At 35.4% G+C, this 17,724-nt stretch overlaps 1 protein-coding gene across 3 annotated transcripts in view; it reads left to right on the top strand.

The window, feature by feature from the left end:
• LOC150108872 (uncharacterized) overlaps positions 1–17,724 on the top strand; it is a 222,416-nt gene that overhangs the window by 122,390 nt on the left and 82,302 nt on the right. For all 3 annotated transcript variants that reach the window (XM_090403956.1, XM_090403964.1, XM_090403974.1), the window contains 2 exons: positions 6,865–6,995; positions 9,952–10,129. In XM_090403956.1, the coding sequence (XP_090260082.1) occupies positions 6,865–6,995; positions 9,952–10,129 (309 nt within the window). The remainder of the gene's footprint in view (positions 1–6,864; positions 6,996–9,951; positions 10,130–17,724) is intronic.

Below are 17,724 nucleotides of genomic sequence, written 5' to 3'. Positions count from 1 at the left end.
ATTGCATTTGGATTTCCTGTTTCCTCACCCTGATCATTGTTAGCGGTAGTGGTGAAAAGTTTTTTGTAATTTCTTTAGTTGTGTTATGCAATGTTTTTGAGTTATGGTGTTTATATGCCTCACTGCATTTTTCCGCTTTTTTGTTTAGCCAGTTTTCTTTTGCCTGTTTTCAGTTGTTTGTGTTTCTTCTTGTTTTCTTTTGAGGTATGCTGGGTTAATTAATATTTCTTTTCCTGTTTTCCAAAGGTTTTTGGTTTCATCTGTTTGAGTCCTGTCTATTTCTTCAATTTTCCTGATGTAGTCTAATCTTATTTGGTTATCTTTTAACTTTTCCATGTGGAGTTTATCAATTCTATTTCTTTTATAGTTCACTTTGAATTTTATCTGCATTGTTGCAGAGAGTAGTTCATGGTCTGTGTCCAGATATAGGCTTTTGAGCATTCTTACGTTTTTCATTGAGGTTTTCCATTTACTTCTAATTAGGATATAGTCTATACAATTTCGTTTTTCTCTATCTGGTGTGGTCCAGGTGAAACTAGGTCTATGGTAAAACATTGTGTTTGAGATGAAAAGGTTGTTTTCTTTGCAGAAATTGAGCATTGTTTCTCCCCTTTCATTTTCGGTTCCAATTCCAAATTTCCCCATTACATCTTTTAGCTTTTCTCTGAAAGTTCTAATCTTAGCATTGAAATCTTCGATTATGAGTGAGATGTCTCTGGAGTTTGTATTATCTATTTCTTTTTGGAGTTCATTGTAGAATAGTTAGATGTCTTCTTCATTGTGACTTTCGTCTGGTGCATAAATCTGGATAACCTTTGTATAGTCCTTTTTCTTTGGCTTTTAGTCTAATTCCTGTTATTCTGGATAAGGTAGGCTTAATATGTTTTACACTTGCAGTAAGATTGTGTTTTATTAGGATTGCAATTCCTTCTCTGTGTATGTTGTCTCTTCTTCCTGAATAGAATAATTTGCCCTCTGGTATGTTTAAGAATCCTTCTCCTTCCAGTGAGTTTCTGAGATTCCTATGATATCCCACTTTATCCTTTTCAGATTCTCTTGTAGAATTTATAGTTTTCCTGCTTTGTATAGAGATCTGATATTTACAGTAGCTATATACTTATCACATTTTGCTGACCACGTAGAAGATTTCTCACCAACAATATGTGAGGCTTGTGTTGGTGCGTCAGCTACCCCGTACGCGGAAGCGCAAGATGTATTCCCAGTAATCGTGTAATCCATGGACGTGTTTGGCATTTTAGTGTTGCCAGCTTGCCTTTCTTCTGCCACACCCTTTGGTTTACAGCTCCTTATTCTTTATTCAGAGCAACCTGTTGGTGCATCCGTCACCCAAGGGACGCACCTGGTAGGAGTCTGGTCTCCCCAAGAAGATTGATTAAAAACATTCAAAACTTGAGTCATGTAGCACATGCTTACTTCTCTAAATCTCTTGTCTAAATCACAGCTGAGTTAACAAGAGAATGTACTATTAAAGTTCAAACAGAAATAACAGTTAGCTTTTGTAATTTAAATATAAGGTTGCATAACTCAGTACCAAAAAAAAAAAGAAGCTGAACAATTAAGTATTATCTCAATAACTTAAGCAACAAATAAGTTATCATGTCATTAAGTCATTTTGAATTACAAAAGGTAACTATTGTTCCCTTTAAACTGTAGTAGTGCATTTGCCCGTTATCTCAGTTGTGACTGAGTCATAGGCAAGTAAGCACATGCCATGTGATTTGTGATTCATATTTTGAATGTTGTCAACTGATTTTCTCTCTTTGATGACAACATAAGATGAAAGATATTCTGTGGCGTCAGTACATGACAGGTGGTTGGAGCAAAGATAAATTTTATTTTTTGTACTATTTTCAAAAAGTGTATCCATTTCACTAGAAATTTATTTTGTAGTACACCTGAGATTGAATAAATAATGATTATCGAGGCTTTGGTAGCAGTGTGTAGTACTTAAAAGTAAAATGGCAGTTAGAACAATGAGATGTGTGGCATGAAAGGCAAGTGTGACAAGCAGTGTGTATTTTTCTAAGATGGTTTATTGTCAGGAATGTAATAGGCATGTGTGGGCAAAAGTGGCAGATGTGTTTATTGAGAGGTTGAACAGGAGAAGTGAGATGATGAGGGTATGCAGAAAGCGTGACATATTTATGGATTGTATGATTTAAATGAAAGTTGAGAACAAAAAATAAAGAATATTAGACAAATAGTCGTGATAGGCATAAGACTAAGAATGGTATCATCCAGAAGGGTGAGTGAGACCAGGTGCTTGTCATAGGGATCCCAGATACATTCGAAAAAAATACGGGACACTTATGACTGAGGGTGAAAGTTTAGGATGCGCATCCATCACATATGCCAGTCTTACAAAATGCTTCTAACTTTCCAAGTGTATGCGTGGTAAGGTTTACTATGCACACACTTTACTAACCATAAGTAAACAAATAGTAAATCAAATTGTTAGGCATTAAACCACTTTAAGTTGCCTTCAAATAGTTTTTTTACTTACTATTATAGATACAAAACTTATCATTGTTGCAGTGTTGCCATCACTCGCCTTGAGAAAATAACAGTTCGTCTACAGTTCCCCGGAATGACGGAGAGTGGTGTTTGTAATAGAATAGAAATTGTAACTCATCGATTTTGTTATTCAGTCTTGAACTCTAAAATATTGGACAAAAAGCTGTCCAAAAGAGTTTTCTCGGGACAGCGGGACACATTAGCCAAAAACGGGATGATCCCATATTTTACGGGACGTCTGGGATCCCTACTCATGACATGGAATACAAGAATTGAAGAATAAAATGGCTAAGATGAGAAATGAGAAGAGATGAGGCTTATGCAAAATGAGATTAAACAAAACATATGATGGTATGAATGGAAAAGTGCAAAATAATAAATTGAAAGATAGTGGAGAAAAAGAAGTGGTAAATGATCCAAGAATAGCACTGTACAGAGATTTTAATATAAAAGGTGTGGTGAATGAGAGGTGCACTAGATCTGTTTTCCAGGATCGGAGGATGAACAGTGTGATGATGCTCTGGTTATGAGAAGTAAATGTGCAAAGGAGTTAGTGGTGGTAGGAACAAATGATTTGGTTGGACATATGAAGAATGCAAGGATAGATATCAGGAGATTGTTGAGGAGTGTGAAAGACAATGGTTGGGTACTTGGATAAAGAGATGGATAAGTGGAGAGATTGTTGCTAGAAGGAAGTGTAACGAATGGTACGAACAAGGTATCCACAGAAGTGATGTAACCGAGCAGGAGAGTGGACCAGGTTAGTTATTTTTGATTTTTATGGTGCAAAGACATAGTCATTCTGTGCCAGGACACAGGTTACAGCAGTACATATGGTAAACAGCTCATAGGACAATCACAAACATCCATGCCCCTTGTGGGATTCAAACCCACAGCCTCTGGGTTGAAGAGAGGATACGCTAACCACTTGGTTAACCAGGCAGGTGTGGACCAGGTGAAACTGAAGTAATTGTGAATGGGGATGAAAGTAGCATGAGAGATGAGAATGTGAGAACAGGAATGAAAGCAGTACAGAGAAATAGGAGGAGGAGCTAGGGAGGTCAGGGAGAGTGGATTTGGAAGTAGTAATGAATGTATATGTAAGGTTGGTCAGCATAGAAATGGTATAGTCTGGAATGTGTGGAGAGTAGTTGAGTTTGTGGAGATATGTGGGACAAAGGGTAAGAGTGAGCAGATGAGAGCAGGCATGGAGAAGTCGCAGATTAGAGTTTGCATGGCTGGACTGGTTATATAGACCAAGCAAAGAATATATAACCAGAATATATACAAGGATAATATGCTTATTTATGAATACCAGGAGTATCGAAAATTGTTGCATGATTGAATTTTGTTCCAAAATAATTGGAATAAGTGAACCATGGTTGGAAGAAAATGGTATCCTGATGAGAATAGAAATGGATATGATGTAGTTTTGTGAGGATATAAAGGGAAAAGAAGGTAGTGGGAGTACTACAGATAACAGCAAGGATTATGTCTGCAGAAGGTTAACATGAGGTGAAAAATAGTGGTAGTGGTTTTGAAAGTAATATGGTGTGAGGTGGAGGTTGATAGAATGAGATATTTAATTGGGTGTTATAGGCCAGGGAATGTCAGTTTAATGTTGCAAGGTTAGAATGCAGAGATACAGTTAATGGGGAAATTTTGATGGAGGTAGAAGTGATGAGAGATCTAGGAGTGATGGTGGATAAAGACTTCAAGTTTAGGGGTTACATTGCTAAAATTGTAAGAACATCATAGTGGATTATGATAATTATGAGGAGGACCCCAACACACAGAAGCAAAGAAGTTATAGTTCCTTTAGATAAGACATTGATCTGGCCACATACATATGCAAGTTTGGTCTCCTATTTTTTAAGGGGATATGTTAGAGAGGGTTCACTAAGTCATTGCCCATTCTGAGGAATGCAACTTGTAGAGCCTGGTTAATAGAATGAGAGAGAGAGAGAAGCTATTACCAAATTAATGTGCAAAGGAGATTTTTCATAGCATAGAGAGAGACAATGAAAGAACAAGAGACCATCCCTGGGAGAAGTATAAGAGGATATGAGCAAGGGAGTGAAGTGTAGCTTCTTTGCATGGAGAGCAGTTGGTGAGTGCAGAAACTGCGAATGGGTTTAAGACACAGTTTGATAATCTTTTGATCACACCAGTCTTGACTCCATGGAGGTCTGATGTTAATAATAAGTTAAACAAATTCAAATTTCTGTACATGTCAACCATTATAAATATATGTCTATAACACATTTTCCTTTAAAATGTCAGTTATCACCTTTTCTTATTGCTGAACAATCATATGCACATTCGAAAGTTTCAAACCCATGAGCCATCGGAGATAGACTCAAATGTTTTTTTTTAATTTAGGAGTTTTATAGGTGCAATATTTACAAATTACCTCATTGGGATAATATTATTGGATATGAAGCACTTTTTTCCCTCAAGTAACTGCAGGAACTGTTTTGGGTCACTTAATATCTGCCTACTTTAATGTTTGATATATAAGGATAGGGTGTGTTTATCTGCAATATCCTTATATAGTCTGAAGTGAGAGTTTTATCTGTTAATCTCTATGTACTAAGGAATAGGAATAATGCATCAAGTTTTTCCATTTTCTGTACCTATTCCCACCTTTTTTTGACAGACTTCCTAATTTCTGTTTGGCTCACCGTTTCTGTAATTCGAAATATAAGTAGCAAATGATAAAACATTGCTATGAATAAAATATGAGTAGAACAACTGATTTGTGATGTGATGGATGGAACCTTATTTTTTTTTAATCTAAAAAATTCTTTTTGTTATATTTGAAAAAAAAAAAAAAAGTCATGTCCCATGCCATATATTGTATATACTGGAAAAACAAGAGCTTTATTTCTTTGGCTGATATGTGTTCATTATATTCTCTCCACATTTTCAAAAGAAATGAATTTACATATCAGCTTATAGAGTGATGATTGACCATTGACTAATTTATTATTTTTAGAACTCCTTTACATTTCACTTTCATCAGACAACCAAAATTAATTTGCCATAGAGGATGATAATGCATTAATTTGTCTTTAAATTTTTCATTGTGCAACATTTTTTTCTTCTTCAGCAGAAATGTGTGGTGGTGTGCTGCAGGGTTCTATTCTTGGACCACTGCTATTTAATTTGTTCATTAATGATATAGGAAAGGATTTTTGAGGAACTGTTTAGTTATTTGCCAGCGATGCAAAGTTGGGTAGAGCAATAGTGAATACACATGGAATATTCAAAATTTTGCAGGATGATTTGGATAGATTGGCAGAGTGGGCTAAGGAGAATAAATGTCAGTTTAATGTGGCAGCAGTATACTATATTGGAACCGTATTCCAGGAAATCGATGAAGCCAGAGACTTGGGTGTGTTAGTGGATAGGGAGTTAAAAGTATGGGGGCACATAGCAAAAGTGGCTAAATCAGCTCATCAGATTTGTTATTGAAGAATACTTTGAGCAGAGACAAGCAGGTTATTATTCCTCTTTATCAAGCCTTGATAAGACCCCATTTTGACTACTGTGTGCAGATCTGGGCACCAGGGTTTCTTGATGATGGGAAGGAGGTAGAGAGAATCCAGAGGCGAGTGACCAAGATGGTAGCTGGTCTATGGAATGAACCTTATGAGAACAGGTTGAAAATTTGTGGGTTACAGAAACTGGTTGATAGGCAGAAAAGGGGTGATATGATTGAGACATTCAAATTGCTGAGAGTTTTTTTCCAAGAGGAAATTTTTCAGAACAGGTGTAGCGATGGGAGAATTAGGGGCCATCCGTGGAAGCTGGGCAAGAGTGTGGTTAGGAAGCTTGTTAGAACTAGGTTTTCCACTTGGAGAGTGGTGAATGAGTGGAATAAGCTGCCAGAGTCTGTTGTGGGTGCCATGACTATGAATGAGTTCAACTTAAGTATGATAGATACTGTGTGAATAGTTCTTGACATGATGTTTAGGGCCTCCCTCGATGAGTCTAAGCACTCCTTGGAGTTGCCCGTAATAATAAAATGTTAATGTAAATTAGTTATCCTTTAAAAGAACTCTGGAGTTTATAACATTACTAGTTAAGACTATGAATTTTCATCAAACCTTTTTGCAAAGGTGAGAAGAATGTTCATACCTCTTAGCTTTAACAACTTGTCTTCTGTTCTTTTGCTCACTTGAGCTTTAAATCATTCATTTAAAAAACTTTCACATTCTTTAAATGTTTTTTCTATGTTAAATAGTTTATATGATTAATTTTCCTTTACTTAATTAGTTTTTATGTAATAATTTAATGATGGTAGCAAATTTAATATTTTAACAGGAACACAACCTGAAATTCAGAATGCCTTAGATTTAATCCGAAAAAAGTTCCCTCTGACACAGTTTCCAATGGTTACATTAGCACAGGTCAATACAACTACTTGTGGGATTCCAATTCCAGAGACACTTCAGGTATGATGATTTATTTGAGGGTTAGTGATGATAATTTCTCTTGTTAGTGGAAAGTGTTATAGATTTATTAATTATGTTTTTTTTTACAAGCTATTTGCAAAACATCAAATGATTGTTCAAATTTTTTACATGTTATGCATGTAAAAAAAATTATACCTATTGCTCAGTAAAACAGACTTTAAAATATTTATCATTTTTATTTGGTCATTAGAAGAACTTTTTATTTGCAAAATCTTAAGTGGTGTGCTGAACAAACAATACTTTGGAATCTCATATATATATTTTGAGAGGGTTTGAGGTGAGAGCAACTGGACAGTAGTTCGAGGACCAACTTTTATCTGTTGGAAAGAGATAAGACTGGATATAGGCCTGCTTTCAAGCTGTTGTTGAGTCAATGCAAAACATGTATAACAGCTGGAATAGGTGATATAGGAAAGATTATTAGCTCAGTTATTATTTCAAGCGGTACACTTATATAGGACTGTCTTGGTTATGTGTGTGTGTGTGTGTGTGTGTGTGTGTGTGGATTATTTCAAAAGTTCTGCACACTGCTCATGTGGCCAGTGCAACAACATAATAGATTTTCCAATTTCGAGTTAGGTTGTAATCCAGACTTAGGTTGTAAAAATGCCTTGTTCTCCTATTCTGATATGAAATAAGACTTCAAAATGAAGGAAGAATCTGACACAGGTCAGATATCATGCATTTTGTATAACAGTGAGAGGCCACATTTTGCATAACTGATCTGATCTTTCTGAAAAGTGTAGACGGTGTTTCCTTAACCCTGTTATATAGTTCTGGCATGAACCCTCAAGGTTACAGTCTGTTCATTGAGTTGAAAGAACCACTCAGTGCTCCACTACTGTTGATCAGGTTTCTGCCAAAGTGACTCAATTTATCAAACATGTAAAACTCGATGTAGCTTGGAAATGCGAAAGCGCTTAACATCGATTTTTACGGAGGTCAAGTCTCATGAGATTGCTACAAAAATAACCTTATAAGGCTCTATATATTTTATGCTAAATATTAATGTAAATAACCCTATGGGAATTGACCGCATTTACTGCTTTAACAAAAATTTCTAGTACGTAAAAAAACAAAGGCAATGCTTTGCCACTGGAACTTTGTATAATAGCTATGTATAAGGGCACAAGAAAATTGTTTATGATTTAAGTGTATGAGAAAGTTGTTTATGAGCTCTGTGTATAAACACCTTCAAAGTTAGTGTCAAAGAAATTGGCAACGTTCAGACAAGTTTCGGCTGCCCGACAAGATAGGATTAAAGGAGTACATGGAGGAGAAGAAAGAATGGGTCGGTCTTAACTGAAGATGAAGGAGTCATGCCGAATTCTTCGGGGATTACAACCCTTCGTGCAAGGTCCTGGAGAATGTGAAATAAAAAGGGACTGAGCTGAACATCGTGGGCAGCAGAGAACCAGGAAGTCTGCAGAAAACCATGGAGTCGGCAGTTAGAGGCAGCAATTCCAGAAGTAGGATTCAGAGGACTCGACGTTACGGCCAGCCATGCCAGAGGAGAAGCTGATCGGAATGACGAGAGAAAGAGAACAACTGATGTAAACACTTGAGCTAAGTGTCTGTCAGACGTCTTTTTGCCGCAGGAGGTCAACCGAAGCCAAATGCTGCAGAGCGATCTTCAAGCCTGTATGCTGAAACCTCTTGCCTGAACTTTTGGAGTACCGGAAAATTGCAGTACAAAGCCTGACAAAATGCCCCCTGAAGCAAGACTATCCAGACGGAAGCCTACCCGAGATGAAAGGAAAAGCATAGGGACTTTAGTGCAAGACCTTTGGATGAGTGTGCGACACAGAGCCTCTGTAAGTTTGTTCCATCTTTTGTTGTACATTCCTTTTGTAATTCAGGAGATACGTTATAGATGGACTGATAAGAAATAGTAATAAGAAGTATCTATAAGAGAATCCTCTGATTTGTTATTAATTGGAATATAATTTGTGAGATAACTTGGCATAGCTAGCTAACCTCTTTTTGAGTAAATTAGTTTCAATAATTTGATATAATAAGCGGAGAAGTAATTGAGTAATTATATTGTATAGTTATTTAGTATTGAAAAGGGAAAGTTTGTTTCTTTATGCTAAAAGTCTAACGGATAGGTAGAGAGAGTAACCTCCCTATCGTTTAATTAATGTACTTTGTTATTAATGTAAATAAATGTGTTTTAATTATATGTCAACAGTGCCACCTGATCTTTTATTTTACAATGCGCTATTCCTAAATAAACTGGGATCTGTGAGTGGGAAACAACTAAGGCATTACAAGTGTAGCTTAAGTACTTAAGAACCACGACTGTTTATGTAAACTTTATTGAAGGAAATTATGCTAGTAAGAGAGAGATCTATCGGACGTATTACTGAGTCTTATGCCGATATAGAAATACTGGTGGTGCAGTCTTAACAAATTAATTTTCCAGTGTTCATAGGCATAAGACTAGTAAATACGAAAGGTGGCTAAACATAGTACGTAACAGAATAAGTAAGAAAAGTCACGAAAGCAAAACACTACTAATTAGAATAAAGATATTACAATAACGTATTAGACTTCATTCGTTACAATAGTGCGATAACCAAACAGGCTTACAATATAGGCAAATAATAGCCTTCGTTACATTAGACCATCAATAGTTGCAAACACATCAGGGAAAAAAAAGCCTCAGAACACTAGACCAAACATTGGACAGTAATGATATGGCAGAATGGAGATTATATTATAAATAAATGTTTGGCTAACAACAGGAGAACTATAGGCAATCCTTTTTATGCCAATTCATTATTAAAATAATCCTCTTAATCAGTATTTATCTCAACATTGAAGTGCTTTCTATTAATAATGAATTGGTATAAATTTCAGAGCTTAGTACATTTTTCACAACTAGTTTAATTTGCCATAACATTCTAATATTAATGCATTGTATTATTTCCAGCTTCATTTACCTGAGGGCGTTACCTGCGATGTAATTTTATCAAGTATGGTAAGTGCTGGCCATTTTTTCCTTCAGCAGCCAACTCATCCCACATATCCTTCTTTAAGTGGTTTAGATCAGTGTATGCTTGCTTGTTATTCAAGAATGGATACACCTCAACTGCCTAAACCTGTAGAACGTAAGTTGTTTTTTTAAATTTTCATAACCTTTTATTGAGTAAAATTGATTTGTGATTTACTTTGTTGTGAAAATAGAAATTCTGTATTAATATTTTATCCATCAGTTTTGCATCTTTGGAGCCTTTCAGGAAGTATATTCAGTTAAAAATGTTTTTTTTTTAACTAAAAATAATTTAAAAAAATAGCACTTTAATCTTCACTTTAAACTCTAATCAACGTTTAAACTCTAATCTTCAAAGATTTGAAGATTTGCTCCAATGAACAAGCACTTAAAGATGAATTAAAAGTTATCATCTTCCTAAAACATGGTTACAGCCAAAATACTATCAACAAAATTCTGTACAAGACCTCACTTAAAAACAAAAATAAACAAGACTACAATAAAACTGTGACCATTCTATACATATAAGGAATATCAGACAAAATAAACAGAATACTACAAAAATACAACCTTAAAGTCACCTTCAAACTTCCTGCAAAATTAAAGAACTTACTCAACACTTCCAAGGATCCACTCCCTCGCCAGCCCATCCGGGGTATACCGTATTCATTGTACCTGTAATTTGCCCTATATAGGGGAAACAGGACACACAATTTCTATCAGAAAAAAAGGAATATAAACAACACATTAAATATAATAACTATGGTCAAGTTGGTCTTTCTGATCATGCCCTGAACACTTTACATAAAATTGACTGGAAAAGCACCTGTTGCTTACATCATACCAAAACATGGTATGAACGTAAATTTAAGGAGTCTTGTGAGATTCTTATCAATCGCCCTAATCTTAACAATAATGATGGTCTAAAAATCTCAAACATATGGAATGCTCATATTCTACTCACTTAACCTTTCTCTCTAAGAGTTAATTTTAAATAAATATGTGTGTGTGTGTGTGTGTGTACTCTAGATGATCTTAATACGAAGGTCAAAACGTCAGGAAATTAAAATAATTATTTATAATGTGGTTGTAGAGTCCATAATTTGTGTAAAATGAAACGAATTCTAGGATGTATCCTATTTGTTTTTGAGACAGTTTCAAATCAGATGGAGAACCATTCCACATTTCAAATATATCAACATATTCTTGTTTATATTCTGTTATATTCTTGTTTAATCCTTTACTGAAGTATGATGCATTATGCAACAGCCTCTAATACATGTAACTTAGTTATGAAGATACTTCGTGAGCACACTTTCTTTGTTCGCACTTGGGTAAAGGATTTATATTTGTACCATACTGTAGGTTTAGTAGAAATGTCTCTAAGGAGTGGATTCACCAATATATCTATCATGCCAGACAAGAAATTTATATATACAGTCATCCCTCGACTTACATCCTTTCGAAGATACGTCCGTGATCCCATAAGGGAATAAATAACATTTTCAGCTATATTTTCAAACAAGACTCAAGCGAGCGTGAAGTAAAGCATGCACAGTGGCAGCAGCGCTTTCAGCTGCAATCTCCCTCGGCAGTCGGCACGTGTCTTCAACAGCTCCTCTGTTGATTTTGTGTTCGAGAAATGGGTTATTTGTGTATTTATCGTTAAATATTTCGATATTTTGTGCAACATGCCTCCTACGTGCACGATCAAAAAACCTAGTGAAGAATCACAGTAAAAGAGGTGAGCAATTGATCTTGAAATGAAGTTGCATATAAAGCAACATGAAGCTGGTAAGCTAGTCAGTGTGATTGCACATGACTTCGGATGGTCTCATTCTACAGTGATGAACATTTTGAAAAATAAGGATAAAATCGTAGAGGCTGTGAAAGGTTCTGCTTCCATTAAATCGACGATAGCGACGAAGCAACGACAAGGTCCTATCGGTGATATGGAAAAGCTACTTGCATCATGGATAGAGGACCTGAACCAAAAGAGCATACCCCTTTATCACTGTGACTATAACCACTAAGGCACCAAGTCTCTTCAACATGTTGAAGGAGAAAGCAGAACCCGATTATGACTACGAATTCAACGCTTCTTCCGGTTGGTTCCTGAGATTTAAGCAGTATTTACCGCTGCATAGTGTGAAACTGCATGGGAATCTGTGTGTGTGTGTGTGTGTGTGTGTGTGTGTGTGTGTGTGTGTGTGTGTGTGTGTGTGCGCGCTGAGAAGGCTGCCAATGAGTTTGTGGAAAAATTGGATAAAATTATTACGAAGGAAAATATTTAATTTTTAAATTAGTCTCATCCATATTAAATATTATTTAATATGGATGAGATGAGATGTCCTTATTTCGGAAAAAATGCCCGAGCAGACATTCATCCACAAAAAGCTAAAATCTGTGCCTAGTTTCAAAGTTCTTAATGCCTGTATTGCGATTTACAGGTTGGCTGGATATGGCACAGTGAGAATCCATGAATCTTCACAAACATTAAGAAGCATACTCCCAGTTCATTATCGGAGCAATAAGAAGTCGTGGATGACTCAAAAATTGTTTGAGGATGCCTTAATCAACTTTTATGCAAGTGAAATAAAAAGCTATTGTGTGAAAGAAAATGTAGATAAAATTTTATTAATTCTATATAATGCTCCAGGTTATCCGTCTTGTACGTCTTATAGCGGTGATCTTCACCAAGTACAAGGTCATGTTTCTCCATCCAAACACTACTTCATTGATCCAGGGAGTTTTTGTAGTGTTTTTAAGGCTTATTATCTACGGAGAACTTCTTCACAATTCATTTCTGCTACTCGAGGAAATGACCAGACTCTCGTGCAATTTTGGAAAACATTCAATATTTATCATGCTATTAAAAATATTGAAATTAAAAATTAAAAAAATACACAACACTTTGTGAACAAAATTAAGGACATCACTTTGATTATATTTAGTAAAAGTGATTTATTAGTCAGTTTTGATGTCTCTACACTTTTTACAAATGCCCCAATCAACGACACAATTCTTCTTTTATAGAACTAATATCTGCCCATTGTCATGATGCTCTTTCCCCATGTGCTAAGTTCTGGTTATTTTGTGTGGCAAAATACTTTTTACCTGCAAAAAAAATGTACGGTCATGGGCTTGCTGTTATCTCCCCTCCCAGCTGCTAACTTTTATATGGAAGCTTTTGAGCAATGTGCTCTAGATTTATATACTTTTTAAAACTAACTTAAAGTCTGGCTTATACATTGACAATGTTTTCATTATCTGACACTGTGGCCACCAGACTTTAGACACATTCCTCAGCCACTTAAACAACACAAACACATACAATTCAATTGAAATTGAAAGTCAGAACACTTTCATTTCTGGATACACTTCTCACACATTTTCCTTTCAGCAGTCTTTCCTTCACTGTTTACCGTAAGCCTACACATACTGTCAGTACCAGGGGCGAATGCTAGTCTTGAAATTCATGTTCGCTCCTGTTATCATTCAGGGAGTGAGAGGTGTGATAGCGAAATAATGAATTACTGACCATTTAAAACTATATATTTTGAAATTTATGTACATTTAATCATACAAATACAACATTTATTTTACAAATGATATTCTATCTTTTTCAATTTAGCTACTTGAATACAAATTCTACCCTACGGTTCTTCTTTATGAACTGGTCAATAACATCGTCATAAAAAGTTGGTTGTAACTTAATTTTTCCAAGCAACATGCACACTTGTAAAGGCTGGCAGAAGCTTACTGGCTAGAGCTACTTTGACTGCGTATAGCCTTGTGTTTAAGACGATGTGAAGGGAGCGGAAATGGTTATGCGCATGCATGAAATTACAATGCCACAGCGAGGACCTGGAAGCTCCTACAACCGAGCAAGCCAAAGTAGCTTTGACTAGATGAGCAAGCATCGGACCTCTACACAACGCAAAGCTCAATTATTGCCACGCAAAAGCTTGCGTGTCTTCTGTCTACAAAAATAAAAGGCCTAAATGGAATGCTTATAAATGCATGCATTTATTAACAAATAAATATTACTTCTTTCTCAATTAATGAGAAAGAAGTAATATTTATTAATATAGAGAAGCATGGAGAATTCACCACTGTTCAGTACATACACATGAGCTCTTACCACCACCACCCAACACAAAAACTAGGTGTCATCGACACCCTAAACACAGGGCTTTAAAGATTTGTCCGACGTGCAAGCATTTAGGAATGAATTAATAGTTATCAACAATACTTCCTAAAAAATGATTATAACAAAAAATACTATTAACAAAATTCTTCATAAGTCTGCACCTAATAAAAAAGTACATTGCAATTAAACTGTCACGTAACCATTCCATACAATAAAGGATATTAGATAAAAATAAACAGAATACTACAGAAATATAACTTAATGCCACCTTTTAAACCTCTTGCAAAATTAAACTACTTATTCAAGTCCTCCAAAGGATCCCCTTTGGAAAATAAACAACATATTAAATTTAAAACCCATGGTAAATCAGGCCTTTCTGATCATGCCATGAATAATTTGCATAAGAATTGACTGGAAAGGTACATGTTCATTGCATTGCACCAAAATGTGGTGTGAGCACAAATTTAGAAGCCTCTGGAATTTTAATCAACCACCCTAATCTCAGCAATAATGATGGTTTAAAAATTCCATGAATATGTTTTTGGGATTTTTAGACCATCTTGGACACACATTCCATATTGTTTGTTCAAGCACATACTGTTCTTGAGCACGTATTCTAACCACATAACTTTTTTGTTCTGAGAGTTCATCATTAATTATAATGAGGACTGTAGTAATCTAGGATCTTAGCATTAATATAACATGTATGTTATATTATTGATTAGGCCACTACTATTGCTGTAATAAAAGTATTAATATAAATTTGTTCTTTGATATGTTATAAATTTATAGCTTTGATGTAGGGTTTTTTTAATCACTAGAGGACAGGTTAGTAGAATAGTTTGCATTGTCACTTTGGCATACTGTTTGAAATGTAATATAGCTTGTGTTTTGTGTGTGTGTGTGTGTGTGTGTGTGTGTGTGTGTGTGTGTGTGTGTGTGTGTGTGTGTGTGTGTGTGTGTGTGTGTTTGCAGATGACCTTTATATATAAAGGTTGGAATGTCAGGAAATTAAAATAATTATTCTTAACACGGTTGTAGTCTCCATAATTGATCAAAATGAATGCTGATCACCATGTAACGTTAAAAGAAAAGTAATTTGTTAAATCAGCTGCTTTCGGTAATCTAATTTTATATTAATCTTAAAGCTGTTGTAAATAAATAAAACCATGGATGGGCATTGGTTAGATAATCTGGGAACTCTTCTCTAGAAACTAAACACAAACCCTATCAGTTCACTTCCTCCTCCTTATAAAGTAGTTCAGTAGTCTCATACATGGCTAATAATGAAATTCATCTCCCATAAAAAGACATTCATAGTCATCATGTCTATGATGTGGACATGGATGTTTTAAGTAGACTTCTGCTTAAAAAAACAACAACCAGACTTTCCCCAAGAGTTGACATATTATATTTTGTTTATGCATTATAGGTCATTGTTTTGAACTATAGAAAATAATAAAGTTCAAACTGTTTTATGGGTTGTTTGAACTTGGTTGTTCAAACTGTTTTATAAGACCTAAAAGGCATTATATTGCCATCAAAACACATAATATTTATCATAGATAAATGTATAAGTAAATTTATTCATTGATTGCTAAGCAATGCTAATAGTATATCATCATGAACCATGGGCTCACTGCCTGTTGGTGTCAATGGGTGTACAGAAACTGCAACACTGCACCTTCCCACCAGTGCACAGTGTTGCAGTTTCTGTACACCCATTCCACACCAGTCCTTAATGTTGTCTATCCATTCTCTGTATGGTCTACCTTGTTTACACCATCCACAATACCAAACATGAATGTCTTTATCTTCTAGTCCTCACTCATTCTGCAGATGTGTCCATGCAGCTTTCATTTTATAATCTTCTGCATTAGATTCTCCTTTGGTTGTACCTTCCGATAGAGCTCTTCATTTGCGATTTTCCGTACCCTATTCTTAGAATCTTCCTGTAACAAGTTCTTTTAATGCCAAAATTCTTTTTCTTGATTCCTTATTTATTAATCACATTTCAGATCCACACAGTACACCGCTAAAGATGCATGTTTCCAGTACTCTTAGTTTTGTTTGCAGGCTGATCACTTTACTTTTCCAGATGTTATCCATGGCCTTCAGATTTGTTCTTCCCTTTGCAATCCTGATCTCTATTTCTTTTTTACAGTCCAAATCTTACGTCATTTTACTCCCCAAATATGGGAATTGTTCTACATTTTCTGTATCAATTCCATCCACTTGTATCTTTTGTTTCATGTTCTTATCACCAAATAACATTGTCTTTGTTTTTTCAAAGTTCATAAAAAGTCCAAATCTCTTCCCTTCCTCATTTAACAGTTTCAATGTTTTATGTAGTTCTCTTTCGTCTTCTTCAATAATAACGTGATCTGCAAATCTCAGATTGTTAATTCTCATCGCATACACTGATTTCCTTTTGCATCTTCCTTCATTTTATCCATTGCTCTTTCTAGATGTGCGATGAAAATGCCTGGTGATATTGGGTCTCCCCCCCCCCTGACTAGTACCTCTGCTTGTTCTAAACCATTTCCCCAAATCATCACCTATTCTAACTGCTGCAACTACATTCTGATAAACATCCTTTAATATAGCTATTAGTTTTCTATCAATTCCATAGAAATCTAGCACTGCTAATCACTTTCTGGTCAGTACTGTCAAATGCCTTCTGAAAATCAACAAAGCAAGTATATATGTTTTTTTCTCCTAGCTTTCTGTACTATTAACCACATTGTCAAAATCTGTTGAATTGTAGTTCAATCTTTCCTAAATTCTGCTTGCTCATCTTCAGGGTATGCTTCCATTTGTGTTCTCAATCTTTCTGTCAATATCATCATCATTACCTTACCAAGGTGGCTTGTCATAGCAGTTGTTCTATAATTTTTACATTCTAGCTTATTTCCTTTCTTGTATGGCATTTTCCCTTCTTTCCATATCATATTACATAGTTGGTGCATTTCTGTAACCATACTTTCGCCGCCATATTTATTCATTTCTCTAGTGATGTTATCATTAGCAGGACTCTTGTGTTTTAGCTGTCCTATTATACTCATTACCTGGTGGTGATATCTGCTTCAATTCTTCAGTCAGTTTCCCAACGCTATCTAAATCTAGTTTTTCTTCATATAACTCACTACAGTATCTTGTCCACAGCTGTACAATTTTATATTCATTCATCAATACTTTGCATTTTTCATCTTTAATTGTGTCCTGTTTTAGTTGCCACTTTCTATTAATGGTTGTAATCATTTTGTAAATCTCCCTAAATTTATGCTCTCCATAGTACTGTTCTATATTATTGCATTGGACTTCTAGCCATTCCATCTTATCCATTCTGACTGCTTTTTTCACCTCATTACACTTTCTTCTATATTGCTCCTCTATTTGTTCTGATATATCTCTTCTTATCTTCAACATTCTTTTCTGCTGTACTAACTTCACTGATTCTTGTCTAATCCATTTCTTCTTGATCTTCTCTTCTTCTGGTACAGTTTCTTCAACTGCATCTTCTATCACCTTCATTACTCCTTTTCCTTCTTAGATTCTAA

Source organism: Typopeltis vanoorti, chromosome 2 (assembly GCF_054136105.1).
Source record: "Typopeltis vanoorti isolate ZY-2024b chromosome 2, IOZ_Tvanoo_1.0, whole genome shotgun sequence".
Taxonomy (NCBI): Eukaryota; Metazoa; Arthropoda; class Arachnida; order Uropygi; family Thelyphonidae; genus Typopeltis; species Typopeltis vanoorti.
The sequence above is the reverse complement of the archived record's forward strand: the minus strand, read 5'-3'. Positions and strand labels throughout refer to the sequence as shown.